This window comes from Bos grunniens, chromosome 6, assembly GCF_055505025.1.
Source record: "Bos grunniens cultivar Pamir isolate PY7600 chromosome 6, Bosgru_T2T1.0, whole genome shotgun sequence".
In the NCBI taxonomy this organism is placed as follows: domain Eukaryota; kingdom Metazoa; phylum Chordata; class Mammalia; order Artiodactyla; family Bovidae; genus Bos; species Bos grunniens.
In genome coordinates, this window is record NC_141170.1 from 27065392 (window position 1) to 27083053 (window position 17662).

At 38.7% G+C, this 17662-nt stretch overlaps 1 protein-coding gene across 2 annotated transcripts in view; it reads right to left on the bottom strand.

The window, feature by feature from the left end:
* The window catches only part of USO1 (USO1 vesicle transport factor), an 80216-nt gene that overhangs the window by 17708 nt on the left and 44846 nt on the right, over positions 1 to 17662 (bottom strand). For both annotated transcript variants that reach the window (XM_086405354.1, XM_086405353.1), the window contains exons 9-13: positions 11580 to 11758; positions 4694 to 4834; positions 2317 to 2405; positions 1784 to 1938; positions 1157 to 1368 (exon numbers count right to left, since the gene is read on the bottom strand). In XM_086405354.1, the coding sequence (XP_086261480.1) occupies positions 1157 to 1368; positions 1784 to 1938; positions 2317 to 2405; positions 4694 to 4834; positions 11580 to 11758 (776 nt within the window). The remainder of the gene's footprint in view (positions 1 to 1156; positions 1369 to 1783; positions 1939 to 2316; positions 2406 to 4693; positions 4835 to 11579; positions 11759 to 17662) is intronic.

Consider the following 17662-nt stretch of genomic DNA (forward strand, 5'->3'; position numbering starts at 1 on the left):
AATAAAATATACTCTAATACAAAATTAAAAAAAGAAAAGCCGTTTTCCATACACAGCAACAAGAGAAAAACAAGTATTAAATAAATAAGACTATGAATACTCTGGAGTACTTCTAAAAAATCACTAAGATAAATAATAAAGATAAAGCAGGCTTTCAATCAAAGTACACTGATTCTAAATAACAAAGAAAGAGTTCAACTCTCTTTGCACTAGCTAATTTTTAAGCCTTCATTTATAACTCCCTATGGATGGTACTGATGTTTCTTTAAAAGCTCACAATAAAACAATTCAACAAGTGCGGCAAAATTAAAAACTGAGAAGCACTCCACATATCATGGGGAAGGAATAAGATAATACCAGTGGATAGAGCAATTTTAGACTTATGGACATTTTCACTCTCCTTGAATGATTTTGAATGTCTATGACTTTAAAGTTTTGCTTAAGCATCAACCTGAATCATTAAACAGCAAGGCTGGCACATGTGGGCAAATCAACTAAATATAGTAAGGGATATTCCTAAATATCAATCCTTTAGCATTCACATTTCAATGAAGCTTCGATACTTTTATTAGGAGTCTAAAGGAATGCAAACATCTTACGTTTATTTACATCTCACTAGGTAAACTATACGCCTTGGGGTTCGGAGGATTTGAGAGCTCACAAACATCAAGGGGTATGTATACTGTTTAACTATATAAGCAATGGATTGGTATTTTATTTTTGTTTTCTGAATGGAAGATCAATTGCCCTGGGAAGAGAAAGAGCAAGGTACACAGCTATGAACCACTCTATTCTATTCCCTCTCATACACTGATCCGAATTCAGCTATTGAGCAGTAAGAGAAATTATTATGTGGATGATATAAAAAGAAAACAAATTCCCCCCCTCAAAAAAAAAAAACCCACCAACTTTCTGTACAGAACATGTGTTTCCATCCTGATGCAGACCTTATTCATTATTTGGCAAAACCCCTGATAAGAGTAGTATTTCCTGCTTTCTCTCCACAAAACCATTTCTTGTAACAGTGAGCTAATGAGCAGTCTTTGCCTTGTTTCCTTTCCATCTGCATCTACTAAGGACAGCCTTAAATCCTTGTGTCACTGACATCAAAATGAAACTTCCCACCCCCTCCCTAGAGAAATCTTGGTCACTTTACCTGTGAAAGAATGTTGGTGCACTGCTGCAGCAATGAAACTGGAGGATTGCCGATACTTGTAGCAAGTTGAACCCTGAGCAACTGTTCTTTCTGGGTAGCGTTTTCTTGCAAAGCATGGGCAAGGGCCACGGCAGCACACCAGTTTGAAAGCGAATCAGTAGAAAATAAACCTCCGCATAACAACTGACCAGCTGAGACCGTATTGCCTGTTGCTACAAAGGTGGCAGGCAGATAACAATAAGGTGAAAATGAATTATGCTGTTTCCAAACACACAAAAATAGTATGAAATAATACTTAAAAATCTGTTTATTAGCAGTACTAAGTAACACTTTCAAAAGTCTGTTTTTACAAAATAAAATTTAAAAGATGACAAAAAAGTATCTTGAAAGGAAAGTAGCAAAACAAAGAAATATTAGAACACTTCAGGCATCAAACTGATGATGGTATATTCCAGAAATTATGACCTTAATTAAAAACTTCACTTCTAAAACAAATTGAGAGGACATGTTATATTTTAAACATTACATTACATACTAATATCATACATTTTAAATATCTACTGCACATTTATTTTTTACTATTAAAAGATAATTATTTATTTTAAAAGTTAGAATTAAATTATTTACCATCAATAGTGGAAGGCAGAAGTGTTGACACAATTTCTCCTTGTCCTTTCTGATTTTTATATAAGAAACACTGGAAACAGTAGAGAACAGCACAGCGTAATACAAATGGCTGCCTTTCATTAACCATGGACATGAGAAGTACTACGATGGCTGGTCTGTTGCATTTAAAAAGAAAAGAACAAAAAGAAATGTTCCAGTCTACGTACATAAATCAATAGCTAGTCATTTTTGTTGACTGAAAAGCCACAGCCAGAATACCAGCAAGTTAACTATTTTCATCTCCATTTCACAGAAAAGATATCTGCAGCTGAGAGAAATGAAGTGATCTGCTTGCTAAGGCACACAGCTAGGAAGTGATACCCAAGTACAAATACACAGGTTCTGAAGACTGGAAACTCTTAAAATACCAACATATTTATCTCGTCAGATAATTTCTTGTTTCAAAACACAGGACTGAACTCCTTAAAAGAATAAGACGTGCAGACAAGATATACTAATTCGTCTGCGGGATCTCAGCATTTCTCTTTTCCTACCTTGGTGGGTTTGAAGGTGCATTTACAGAAGCAAAGTAGTCTTGGTTTACTTGGCAGCCTCGAATAACTTCTGATACAGTATTAATGGTCTGTAATGAACATGAGTGGAGAAGAAAATTTAGAGAAAGTGAGTTGAAGGAAAAACCCTGTTTTTAAAAGAAGAAAATGTTACATTCTTTTGCTTTTTGCTTTTAAACAACAAAACTTAAGATAACAAAAATGTCAGTTACAGCGTTATAATCTTGTAACACTTTTGTGAGATTGTATTTTAAAACACTAAGCGCCTCCAACTAAAAATAAACTTGACCACATGCATTTAAAATCTCAAAAAAACCCTAAAATTAATAATAACCTCTAAGAGAGAGACTCTATTTCTACAAAGCAAGAAAAAGGATGCTTAAAAATAAAATCAGAGAACATATTTAAAATGCAACAAATTACAAATTCAATTTAAGGATGAGGCTGAAAAAAACCTCCAAGTAAAAAGAATAAAAAGACACTGGGTCCAGAAAGTCTAATAATCTATTAATAGAGTTCAAGACACAGAAAACAGGAAATTGTCAAAGAACACATAAAACTTCCTCAGAACTGAAGTACTTATGTCTCTAGTTTGAAAGGGCCCAATGAGTACTAAAATTTAGTGGGGTTGAGAGGTAGAGTCTGTAATACAGCACCTCATCAGTAAATTTCAGAAACAAACCAGAAAGATTCTAGAGAAAGAAAGTGGGTTATACAAAAAGACTCAAAATGGCTTCAGACTTCTTAGTAGCAACACTGGAATAATGTTCTGAAAGTTGAGTGTTAATGATTTCCAATTCTGAATTCCATACCTAACCAAATACTAGATTAATTCTGAAGGTGGAGGAATGACATGAAAAAGCTAAAACCAAATTATCTTGCCATTCACCCCCTTTCAAGAAGTTAAGTAAAATAAGATAATGAACCAAGGGGTGGTAGAAAATGACACAGAATCTAGATAACCAAGGGATCCCCTGGGGGCTCAAACGGTAAAGAATCCACCTGCAATGAGGGAGACCTGGGTTTGATCTCTGGATTGGGAAGATCCCCTGGAGGAGGGCACGGCAACCCATTGCCAGTATTCATGCCTGGAGATTCCCAATGGACAGAGGAGCCTGGTGGGCTACAGTCCATGGAGTTGCAGAGTCGGACTTGACTGAGCGACTAAGCATGGCAAAAGGATCATTGCTGCTGCTGCTGCTGCTAAGTCGCTTCAGTCGTGTCCGACTCTGTGCGACCTCATAGATGTCAGCCCACCAGGCTCCCCCGTCCCTGGGATTCTCCAGGCAAGAACACTGGAGTGGGTTGCCATTTCCTTCTCCAATAAAAGGATCATTAGACAGAGTGAATCCAAGTCCCAGGATAGGGACTTTCCTGGTGGTCCAGGAGCTAAGACTTAATGTTCCTAACGTAGGGGGCCCAGGTTGAATCCCTAGTCAGAGAATTAGATTCCACATGCTACACACAATGAAGATGCAAATAAATAAATAAAAGGTAAGTTCCAGGATAAGAGCTGTGTGACAGAAGAAGAGAATAAGCAGCCCATATGGGAGCAAGAGGATAGGGAACTTCCAGAAGGCCTGAAGTGGGGAACATACTGTTAAGCACATGACAGTGTTAATACGCATTGATAGAAAATCAGTAAAATGAAAAAGAATATTATTATAACTCAGGAAAGAAAAAAGATTATTAAAAAAAAGTATGGGGCTCTGTTTGGCTTAGCAAGAAACAGTATTGGAATAGTGACAAAACTATAAATTATGATTATCAATTTAAAAATACATTACTGGGGTGACAGGAGGAAGCAAAGTGGGACGGTTATATAGGGGGAAGTGAGGCTTAGATAGGAAGGAGGGAGTCCAAAGATAGTTTTTCTTATAAAACTTTCACTATTATCTGTATTTTTAACGTTTAAAAATTAACATGTGTTAATTTGAGAAAAGAAATTTAAATAAACCTTTTTTTCCTTCAAACTAACTTCTTTTTCTTAATAGGTAGGAAAAAGAAAATGCGATACGTCAAGGAAAAAGAATTTATTATTCTATGAATAAGACTCGTGTCTGACTTGACTAAGTCATACTGTTCTCAAAATTAAAAATATAAATTATTACTGTGCACTCCTGTTGAATACAATAAAATTAACAAGAAATGTTCTAAGCGTTAACATTATTTACGTGCTATTAAACTTGCGGAATGAATACATCTTTTGGAATTGCTGCTAATTATACTTTATAGCGTCAGTAAGGAATTTAATAGACAAGAATGGTTAACAATTGCTGCTTTTCATTCAGCTGATATCTAATTCTTCCTAGGCTTCCTGATTTCAGCTTCCACAGAGTACTGCCATCACGTGGTTTACCTCAGTCAGGATATCAGCAGGAACTCCAGTGGCCATTAGAATAGTACAAAGCTGTTGCAGTAGGCCACACTGGAACATAGCTTTTTGGCAGCTACTGGTAGCACCAGGAGGGTTGTTGGGAGATACTAGTACACGAACAAGCTGCAAAAGAAAGAGAACACAAAATCTGTCTTTTAGACATTTGAAAAGTCTTGAGACGAATTTGATCTATATGAATAGAAAACCTGTGTAATGGATTCCCCAAACTGCTCAGCCAGATCTACAGCATGCAATGCTTTGACAGCATTTTACACACACTTCTTTCAAAATTGGTGTGAAAGTGTTAGTCACTTAGTCATGTCCGACTCTTTGCCACCCCACGAACTGCGGCCTATCAGGCTCCTATATCCATGAAATTCTCCAGGCAAGAATACTAGAGTGGGTTGCTATTCCCTCCTCCAGGGAATCTTCCTGATCCAGGGATCAAACCTAGGTCCCCACACTGCAGACAGATTCTTTACTGTCTGAGCCATCTCCTCTCAAACCCTGTCACTGCTTAATCAACTAAGTTTTTGTACTACCCCGTGCTGTCATTTCCTCAAGGGGATCTTCCCAACTCGGAGACTGAACCCACACCTCCTGTATCTCTTGCACTGGCAAGCGGATTCTTTACCACTGCGTCACCTGGGAAGCCCCATCAAAGTCCTAGATGGCATCTTTTCCCAAGAGAAAGCTGTTTTATGTGCATTGAAAATCTGTTGCTTTGTGTAGCCACCTTCATTAACTTGCTGCAGCTTCTACATCAGCACTTGTTTCACCTGTGTTAATACTTCTATGTTATGAAGAAGACGACTTCTTCCCTTAAACCTCATGAACCAACTTCTGCTAGATTCAAACTTCTCTTCTGCAGCTTCCTTACCTTTCTCAACCTTCATGGGATTGAAGAAAGTTAGGGCTTTGTTCTACAGTAGCCTCTGGCTTAAGGGAATGTTATCACTGGTGTGATAATCTATCCAGGCCACTAAAGCTTTCTTCACATTAGCAGTAAGGCTGCTTCAGTTTCTCATCACTCATGTATTCACTTATTCTTTCCTTCAATAACTCTTCCTCTGGATTTACAATTTGGCTAACTGGTACAACAGGCCTAGGTTTCAGCCTATCTTCATTTTCAATATGCCTTCCTTACTCAGCTTATTCATTTCAAGCTTTTGATTCAGAGTGAGAGACATCCGACTCTTCCTTTCACTTGAACAGTTAGAGGCCACTTACAGGCCACTGTAAGGTTATTAACTGGTCTAATTTCAACACTTACATCACAGCAGTTAGGGAGACCCGAGGAGAGGGAGACAGGGAATGGTCAGTTAGAGGAGCCGTCAAACACACACATTTATCAATCACGTTGTCCATTTTACAAGGGCGTGATTCGTGGTGCCACAGAACAATTACAAAGACCACTGATCACAGATCACCATAACAAATAATAATGAAAAGGTCTGAAATACTGTGAGAATTACCAAAATGTGACACAGAGACATGAAGTGAGCAAGTGCTGGTGAACAAAAGCTGACAGACTTCGCTTGGCATAGGGTTGCCATAAACCTTCAATTTGTAAAAAGTGAAATTATCTACAAAGCACAATAAACTGAGGTATACCTGTATTTAAAGCAAACAACAAATTATGTGTCGTCTTTCCCATAAATATTTCTATATGCCTCCGATAAAAAGATTTTAAAAATATAATCATCATGCCATTATTATACCTAACAAAATCAACAATAATTCCTTATGTAAGTGTTAGTCGCTCAGTCGTGCCTGACTCTTTGCAACCTCATGGACTGCAGCCCACTAGGCTCCTCTGTCCATGAGATTTTCCAGGCAAGGATACTGGAGTGGGTTGCCATTTCCTTCTCTAGGGGATCTTCCCAACCCAGGGATCAAACCCGGGTATCCTACACTGCAGGTAGATTCTTTACTGACTGAGCTACAGGGGAAACCTAATAATTCCTTAATGTCATCTAATAGCAGTTGGGTATCTGGTTCCAAATGGAAAAGGAGTACGTCAAGGCTGTATATTGTCACCCTGCTTATTTAACTTCTATGCAGAGTACATCATGAGAAACGCTGGACTGGAAGAAACACAAGCTGGAATCAAGATTGCCAGGAGAAATATCAATAACCTCAGATATGCAGATGACACCACCCTTATGGCAGAAAGTGAAGAGGAACTCAAAAGCCTCTTGATGAAAGTGAAAGTGGAGAGTGAAAAAGTTGGCTTAAAGCTCAACATTCAGAAAACGAAGATCATGGCATCCGGTCCCACCACTTCATGGGAAATAGATGGGGAAACAGTGGAAACAGTGTCAGACTTTATTTTTTGGGGCTCCAAAATCACTGCAGATGGTGACTGCAGCCATGAAATTAAAAGACGCTTACTCCTTGGAAGGAAAGTTATGACCTGCCGGGAGCTGGCGAGAGGCACTCCACTCATGACAAAGGTCATGAGGAAGGAAGCTCGGCATACGCAAAGGTGGGATTGAGCCTCAGGAGTCCCCCTGGATATTCTCGAGCATCTACCCCCAAAAACCAGAGTCTGCCAACTTTTTGCTTTGTGCTCTCACCTCTGACTTTACTGGGGGCTGTCCCCCACCACCATCTCGCTCTCTCTGACAAAGAGTTAACTTACAGCTCCAATTAATAAAGTTCCTGGGCATTAGGAGTGTTTAAATCTAAACCCCTCAGATAGCTCTCTAACTCACCTGACAAGTTTACCCGGACTCCTACAGCTATGCCTACGATTGTTTACAGTCTCTCAGTCTCGAGAGGCACGGGAAGCTTAAGATATTCAAATAGTTTAGAGCCTCTCAGAGAGTTAGAATAAAACTGTCAGAATAAAACTAGTACAAGATTTCATTGATGAGCCAATGCTTGCTGCCAAGTTTCCACATCCCCTGTATTGTATCCTTGAATGTGTATTAATTAATATTGTTGGTATGTAGAAAAAATAAGTAGTGGCCTTGGTGTTAGCAACCTTAGACCCTTAAGGTAATAAATTCTTTCCTTTGTTGTAAACCCACTGTACCTCTGCCCTATAGGAATGCAACTTTATCTAACACCTTCAGAGGATGGCGCCAAACCTTAAAACAATTACTCTTAGAGAAAATAAGTCAAAATAAGGTTGACAAACCTTTGTCAAGAGTCATAAATGTTAATAGGCCTTCTGGCCAGAAGATGATGTAAATCACCTAAACCATTTGTATACGATAAATTTGCAGGAAAGAAATCCTGGTTTTTGATAAGGATCAAAGACTGCTGACTTTGCATGATTTCACATCCCCTATTATCCTCTATATGTAACTTAGGGTATAAAAGCCCCGGTTGAAAATAAAGCTACGGGCCTTGCTCACCAAAGCTTGGTCTCCCCATGTCATTCTTTCTTTTCACATTCCGGCTGAGTCTCCATCTGGAGCATGGAGGTCCTCTGCGATCATTTATTTGCCTGGGCTTCTGAGACCCACTCAAGAAGGTGTCTAAGGTGGGGCACCTTCCACTATTTGAGAGGGCGCCTGCGGCCTCCATGGTCAGAGCTAACCTGGTGTCACAGGCTATATTGATTTTCCACATAAACCAAGCTACTCAGCCTCTTTTCTCCACTGAATTTTCCTACTGAGCTATCCTCATTCTATTACTCTTTATATCTTTGATGAATATTTAAATAAGTTGCCGATGCCGTCTCCCCTTCGAATACCCTGGATCAGCCGGGGCTGGACCCCGGCAATGACCAAACTAGATAGCATATTCAAAAGCACAGACATTACTTTGCCAACAAAGGTCCGTCTAGTCAAGGCTATGGTTTTTCCAGTGGTCATGTATGGATGTGAGAGTTGGACTGTGAAGAAGGCTGAGCACCGAAGAATTGATGCTTTTGAACTGTGGTGTTGGAGAAGACTCTTGAGAGTCCCTTGGACTGCAAGGAGATCCAACCAGTCCATTCTGAAGGAGATCAGCCCTGGGATTTCTTTGGAAGGAATGATGCTAAAGCTGAAACTCCGGTACTTTGGCCACCTCATGCGAAGAGTTGACTCACTGGAAAAGACTCTGATGCTGGGAGGGATTGCGGGCAAGAGAAGGGGATGACAAAGGATGAGATGGCTGGATGGCATCACTGACTCGATGGACGTGAGTCTGAGTGAACTCCAGGAGTTGGTGATGGACAGGGAGGCCTGGCGTGCTGCGATTCATGGGGTTGCAAAGAGTCGGACACGACTGAGCGACTGATCTGATCTGATCTGATCTTAACTGATGCTATAAATAATCACATTTCTAGATAACAAAGAAGTAGGAGGGATGGTTGAAGAAAGAGGTAATACTTATAACAATAAGAAAATAAGTGAAGAACTAATAGTTATATTCAAATATATTATAAATATGCAAAATATCACAAAAAATTGATTTATATTTTCCCAGAGAGAAAAACCAGGGGAAGTTTGTAGATGTTATATCCAGGCAGATTTTGACTCATTATATAGATTACGCTTTTTACAATTAGAACTATCCAACAACAAAAAGGAGTCTCTCATTAGGTAATGAGTTTTCTGAGAGTTAATGGCAGTACTGGTCCAAAAAATGGAATAGAAGGGATTCCTACAGGTAGAAATAGTCATGAAATTATCATTCCAGGAAAAAATTTAAATGTTTCACAACTAAAAAAATTTCAAAAAGATGCTTTCTTCACATTTAATTTAGAAATTTAAATGAACGATCCTCAAGTGGATCAATTTCAATTTTTAGTGGCTTAGAAGTATATCATAACTGGGATGATGAATAATTCCAGTTAGGACATATATAATCCAAAAAGGATTATTTATCACCATTTACAATGCATTTTCATTTGTTATATAACCAAGAACTTGAAATATAAGCAACCCTAAATATAAGCAATAAAGCTATCAAGAAAGCCTTCTAATAGTTTGAAAAGCAGAAGATAACCTGTGGCCTGTGAAGCTATGAAATACATCAACTACTTCATCTTTGAATGGGGAATACATTACAGTGAATTAAACTCAGTTTCTTTATTTTGAAGTTTATATTCTTCAATAACTACTATCTAGTTTATTCACTTTCTAGAAGAATACTTAAAGAACTAACTTACTTCTATATATAACTGCTGCTGCTGCTAAGTCGCTTCAGTCGTGTCAGACTCTGTGCGACCCCATAGATGGCAGCCCACCAGGTTCCGCTGTCCCTGGGATTCTCCAGGCAAGAACACTGGAGTGGGTTGCCATTTCCTTCTCCAAGGTGTGAAAGTGAAAAGTGAAAGTGAAGTCGCTCAGTTGTGCCGGACTCTTAGCGATCCCATGGACTGCAGCCTACCAGGCTCCTTCGTCCATGGGATTTTCCAGGCAAGAGTACTGGAGTGGGCTGCCATTGCCTTCTCCATATATAACTAGAATACTGTTTTTCTGTTTATATGCAACATTCTATTCTAAATTTTTTTTGGTAAAATAGTGCTTTACTTTTTAACAAGTGACTTTCTTGTTAACAATTACTTTTTGCAAAAGTTAATTCTTTAGGTAGTACCCAAAGCTATAAAATATGAGTAAGCTCCTCAAGCAGTTTAGATTCTCACTCTGGAAGGAAATATATATGTAACTGGTACATCATGAGAACCCTTCATTTTCTCGAATCACATTTTGAAAATCATTTTTCTAGAGGAATTTCCTTTGTTAAGAAGGCAGTGTTGAGCAAAGATATCAACTTTACCACTGGGACACTATTTCTGAAACATTAAAAACTAATAGCCTTGAAATGTGTGATACTGACATGTAAAAATAGAAACAATGAAATTGGGAATATCAACAGATTCTGCCCATGTTCTCCTGTAAAATAATTCCCTAACAGTTTTTAAGGCATATTCTAAATAGGCTAACTATAGTTTATTATCCAAACTGGGACACTTCTGAAGTGAAAGAGGACACGATTAGTAATTACAAAGTGAATACTGACCTGGTAAACTGGGGCATAAGGTCACCCTGATTATCAGTCAACCCTACGTGGGAAACTCCCAGAGAAGGCAACAATATGCAGATTCTAATTATCAGTCTGATTAACCACCTAGTTTTGAGGAACACGACTTTACGAACACAGGGACACTCAAAGACCCACAAGAATCACTAGAGAGTAAGTTAGGAAACTGGTATAAACTTAAGGGTCTGGACAAGAGGGATTCAATAAAGGGATAAACAAGTAAAATATTTTTAAAATGTCATAATTTTCTGATACAGAATTCATTTGGGATCCTACTGTCTTCAGTTTTATTATCCATCACCACCAAGCTTTCATCACAGAGCTTAAATGAAATTACATGTGACTGGTTAACTTAATTTGTATTAAACATAAAACTCAAGACTATTAATCTTTGAGGGTAGGGACATCATCATCCACTTCCAAGCATCCAGTGTCCGACTCTCAGTGAATGTTTACTGAATGAATTTCTATGCTGAACTTAATATTCTGAATACTAAAATTTATGATATTAGAACCTTAAATGAAGAAAGTAGATTTAAAAAATTCAACTCAACAAGCTAACTTATTATCTTCTATTGCAAAACCTACCAGTACACTATATGTTTGGATGTGCTTTAAAATAACCCAACAAGGCAAGAGAGGGGAATAAAAGATGAAACAGTATTGTCAGATGTTAACAGTTATTGAAACAAAGCGTATGTGTGTGAAGTAGGGAATCTTTATCTCTGAATATAACTGCAAATCTCCATATCAGAACGTTCTTACTTTTTAAAGCCCACCTGAAACCAATTCAACATCCTGGATTGACCAAAGGCAAGCCATTTTTTTTTCTTTGAAAGGATTGTTGTCAAAATTACCAAATTTATGTCTGAAGACAGTGTACCTGTAACATTAGGTGCAGATTAGTCACTTTCTGTGCAGACCAGCCAGAATTTTCATCTCCAACTTCAAACCAAGGTTTCATACGCTGAATATATGAGCCTTCTTTAAAAAAATTTTGATTGGAGTTGTTGTTTTTTAACAAGTTTTGGAGCAGAATCAGACAATCTTCTACTACTATACCTGGAGAAAGCATGTAAAAAACAGGAATGTGAAGGCTGATAGAACCTGAAGGAAAATTCAATCCCCAAACATTTTAAAAACAAAAATCTCCGTGCACAGCATCTCCTCAGCATGCACGGCAGTGAGCCTGCTCTTCCTCAGGTCCCCCAGGGATCTCTTGACTTCTCTTTTTGACTAGCCACTCATCTCAGTAACTCACAGTTTCTTCACATTCAGCTTACACATCATTTCTTCAAGAATGATTAGTGAGATCCAATGACTAGGTTAGGATCACCAGCTATATGCTCTCACAGTAGCCTGCTCCTTTTATTATTATGTAGCATCTGTCTTCTCCACTAGATTATAATTCATGAAGACAGGAATTTGTGAATATCCTACTCACCTCTGTATCCTCAGCAGATATAGAGATAAGACATCAGACATATACAAGGTAAAGTGAAAGTGAAAGTTGCTCAGTTGGGTCTGACTCTTTGCGACCCCATGAACTACACAGTCCATGGAATTCTCCAGGCCAGAATACTGGAGTAGGTAGCCTTTCCCTTCTCCAGGGAATCTTCCCAACCCAGGGATCGAACCCAGGTCTCCCACATTGCAGGTGGATTCTTCACCAGCTGAGCCACAAGGGAAGCCCCGTATACAAGGTATGCATGTATGCATGTGAAGTCGCTCAGTCGTGTCCAACTCTTTGCGACCCCATGGACTGTAACCTATACCAGGCTCCTCTGTCCATGGGATTTTCCAGGCAATAGTATTGGAGTGGATTGCCATTTCCTTCTCCAGGGGATCTTCCCGACCCAGGGATCGAACCCAGGTCTCCCACATTGTAGACAGACGCTTTACCATCTGAGCCACCAGGGAAGTCTTCCAATATTTAGCCCTACTAAATATTTGTTAAATGAATCAATCATTATAATCTCTAAGAGATTGTTGTCTCAATGCCTCTTCCTTGAAACTTCCTCTTCTCTTGGTTTCTAAAACACTAATGACTCCCTCCCTGGTTTTCCTTACAGATGTCTGGTCACTCCTCAGGCTTCCTAGGCAAAGAGCTCTGTTTCCTCTGCAAAGCCTATGAGGAAGGCTGGATGCTCATAGTGAGTAGGTTCCTCTGTGTATATACCCACACTTTTGTGCCTACTACTTGAGCTGTATGATTGTAAGAATTAATTGCTTTTTAAAAATTAAGACTATTTTTTCAGAGCACCTTCAGGTTTAAAGAAAATCTGAGAAACAAATATAGGGAACTCCCACATACTCTCTCCTTGCCAGTGTCCACTGCTCTTACTATTTAGCATTAGCGTGAGGTACATGTGTCAGACTGAAGAATGAATACTGATACATTATTAACTCATGGTCATAGTTTACATTATGCCACATTCTTTGTAAGTTCTATAGGTTTCAACATATGTATTAATTTTATGTAACCACCATTACAGTTACATAGAATAGATTCACTGCTCTAAAAATCCTATGATCCACCTATGCATTCCTCTTTCTTTGCTTCAAGACTCACTCATGATAAAAACTCTTAGCAAAAATCAGAGTTAAAGGTGAAACAACAACATTCTCATTAAAGTCAGCAATTATTTCTAACACTGTATTAAAGATTCCAATGGGGTTCCCTAGTGGCTCAGATGGTAAAGAATCTGCCTGCAATGCAGGAGACCTGGGTTTGATCCCTGGGTCAGGAAGATCCTCTGGAGAATGAAATAGCAACCCACTCCAGTATTCTTGCCTAGAGAATCCCAAGAACAGAGGAACCTGGCAGGCTACAGTCAATGGGGTCTCAAGAGTTGGACACCACTTAGCAACTAAACCACCACCAAAGATCCTAGTCTGTGTGATGAGACAAAGAGGACAAGAAAACTGGTATAAGAAATGAAAGAAAGAAAAAAGGATTACACTATTTGTAGAAGATATCATATCTACACAGAAAGTCCAATGAGAACTAATGATTTAATAAGATAACTGGATACAAAATCAATATATAAAAAATCAAATAGTAACCATTTGAAAATGTAATTAAAAAGAAAGATTTCATTCATATGTAACAAAAAGTATAAGATGCCTGGGAATGAATCTAATAAAAAAAGGTATACAACTCTTGTGTTTAAAATTATAAACATTACTGAAAGAGATAAAAAGAAGACTTGAATAGATTAAAAGATATACCTGGATTTATGGAGAGAAAAAGTCGATGATGATTCTCTTTAATCTTTAGACTCTGTATATTTTCAATAAATATCCCAACTGGGATTTTCAGATAACTTGACTAGCTATTAAGTTTCACTTAAATGAAGAATAAAGAAAACAGACACTAAGACAAATTATGAAGAGGGCCAAGATAGGAAATTCTTTCAATATTCTAATAGGAGATTATTATGAAGCCTTAGTAATTAAGGAAGTATGGTTTTAGTGTAGAACTAGACAAACACTAATGGAATAGAACACACAACTCAGAAACAGACCTTCACATATATGAAATTTGATCACAAATCTTATACCGTCATTCAAAAGAAAATCCCTATTAATTAAATGCAAAAGACAAATTTTTAAAGCCTTTAGTACAAGAAAGTGATGGAAACTCTCTTTATGAGATAGAGATAGATTTCTTAAATAAATCCCAAAAGCATAAACTATAAAAAAAATCTAACACGTGATTATATTAAAATTTTAAACTTTAACAGAAACACTATAAACCGACTAAGAGAAGATAACTACAACATGTATAATCAACAAATGATTAGTGTCCAGAATATATAAGAGCTTCCAAGTAATCAACTGGAAATGGAAAAATGAACTTACATAAAAATGGGCAAGAAGGTAATTCAAAGGGTTCAAGGATACACAAAAATAGACAGTGACTATACTGCAGATGGTGATTGCAGCCATGAAATTAAAAGATGCTTACTCCTTGGAAGGAAAGTTATGACCAACCTAGATAGCATATTCAAAAGCAGAGACATTACTTTGCCAACAAAGGTCCATCTAGTCAAGGCTATGGTTTTTCCAGTAGTCATGTATGGATGTGAGAGTTGGACTGTGAAGAAAGCTGAGCGCCGAAGAATTGATGCTTTTGAACTGTGGTGTTGGAGAAGACTCTTGAGAGTCCCTTGGACTGCAAGGAGATTCAACCAGTCCATCCTAAAGGAGATCAGTCCTGGGTGTTCATTGGAAGGACTGATGCTAAAGCTGAAACTAATATTTTGGCCACTTCATGCGAAGAGTTGACTCACTGGAAAAGACTGATGCTGGGAGGGATTGGGGGCAGGAGGAGAAGGGGACGACAGAGGATGAGATGGCTGGATGGCACCACCGACTCGATGGACATGAGTTTGAATAAACTCTGGGAGTTGGCAATGGACAGGGAGGCCTCGCGTGCTGAGGTTCATGGGCTCGCAAAGAGTCAGACACGACTGAGCGACTGAACTGAACTGATACTCAGATCATGGCAATCAGTTCCATCACTTCATGGCGTATAGATGGGGAGAAAGTGCAAACAGTGATGGACTTTATTTTCTTGGGCTCCCAAATCACTGCAGATGGTGACTGCAGCCACGAAATTAAGACGCTTGCTTCTTGGAAGAAAAGCTCTGACAAACCTAGACAGCATATTAAAAAACAGAGACATCACTTCCCTGACAAAGCATATAGTCAAAGCTATGGTTTTTCCAGTAATCATGTACGGATTTGAGAGTTGGACCATAAAAAAGGCTACGTGCCAAAGAATTGATGCTTTCAAACTGTGGTGCTGGAAAAGATTCTTGGAAGTCCCATGGACTAAAAGGTGATCAAACTAGTCAATTCTAAAGGAAATCAATCCTGAATATTCATTTTAAGAACTAAAGCTAAAGCTAAAGCTCCAATACTTTGGCCACCTGATGTAAAGAGCTGACTCATAGGAAAAGACCCTGATGCTGGGAAAAACTGAGAGCAGGAGAAGGGGTGACAGAGGATGAGATGGTTGGATGCAGCAACTCAACAAACACAAGTCTGAGCAAACGCTGGGGGATAGTGAAAGACAGGAAGCCTGGCATGCTGCAGTCCATGGGGTCGCAGAGTCAGACATGACAGTGACTGAACAACAACATACCCATGAAAATATGCTTAATCTCATTATTAATTTAAGTAATGAAATAAAATCTCAGTAAGATGACTCTCTCTCTTTGCATGTGTGCTCAGTCCGTGTCTGACTCTTTGCAACCCTGTGGACTATAGACCGCCAGGGTCTTCTATCTGTTGGAGAGAATACTGGAGTGGGTTGCCACTTCCTTCTCCAGGGAATCTTCCTTACCCAGAGATTGAACCTGTGTCTCCTGCATTACAGGTGGATTCTTTACTCGCTGAACCATTGGGGAACCCCTAAGTAACTCATCCAATCTTTTCTGCTTATCTATTGTTTCATCTATATTCTAATGACCCAAATCTTTATCACCAGCGTGGCCCTGCCCTCCAGATTAGTAAGCCTACTCTCAACCATACTATGATACTTACTAACTTCAGTTCAGTGAATGCAAATATACTCATTTTTCTCCTCTGACTCTGGTGCTAGGTTTTTTCGATCAATTTCTCACTAAAAGTATCTGAAAATGCTGAACTAAAAAAAAAGTCTAAGAGCAATGAAGTGACTATACAGCAGGCTAAAACTGACAAGAAAATGGGTATCTACACAGCTAGCTAAGTATAAAAGTACCTTTTGGCTGGCGGTACATTTCTCAATTTTGATAAATCTAAACTTTTCATTTTGACAGTTTCATGGGACAGAAGGAAAATAAATCAAAGCCAGGGGTATACACAAGGTAGGCAAGGAATCTAACAGAAAACTCTTCACCTAATAAACCAGAACCTCAAAAGGACATATCCCCAGGGGGCAAACAGTGAAAAGTTAACCAGTACTCATAGATTTGGAGAAGGCAATGGCACCCACTCCAGTACTCTTGCCTGGAAAATCCCATGGACGGAGGAGCCTGGTGGGCTGCAGTCCATGGGGTCACTAGGAGTCGGACACAACTGAGCGACTTCACTTTCACTTTTCACTTTCATGCATTGGAGAAGGAAATGGCAACCCACTCCAGTGTTCTTGCCTGGAGAATCCCAGGGACGGGAGAGCCTGGTGGGCTGCCGTCCCTGGGGTCGCACAGAGTCGGACACGACTGAAGCGACTGAGCAGCAGCAGCACTCATAGATTGGCCTGGGTTTGCATTGCCTGAATGGTCCAGGAAATGTCAAGCCTTCAATCTGGAATAAGGTGATCCCAGATAAACTATAACCCCAGGGCTTGCCAAAGACAAACACATTTTCTTTGCAAGAAATTACCTTCATCTTAGGATTCAAATTCCTGTAACTAATTCTAAGTATGACACAAAACACAGTAAAAGAAAGCCATGTACACAAAAAACATTGTACCATGTGTAAAACCCAGTAGAGCAAAGTACCACCAAGACTTAAAATACTAGGATTATCAGAGACCATAAAATAATTGTTTCTTACATTTAAAGAAATGAAAAGATAAATTGAAAATATATACAGAAAAAAGGAACTTGTAAAAAATTACCTAGCAAATTTGCCAAAGTACCAGATAGAACTTATAGAAAAGAAAAATTAAAACTCAACGATACATGCAAAAGCTGATCAAATACAGGTGAAGAGAGAATTGGTGAAATAGGAAATAATCAGAAGAAATAATCCAGAAGAAAATCTGGAAAGATAAAAAGACAGAAAACACAGACGAGAAAGTATGATGATAAGGGGAGAATCTAGTCAGATAACAGAGAACTGACTCTGAGTTTAGGAAGATTTCAAAAAACGTGACAAAGCAGTATTGGAAGAGATATAGCTGAGATTTCCAGAAATGAGGAAAGACACCAACAGATTCTGAAAGTCTAAGAAATATTAAGCAGGATAAGT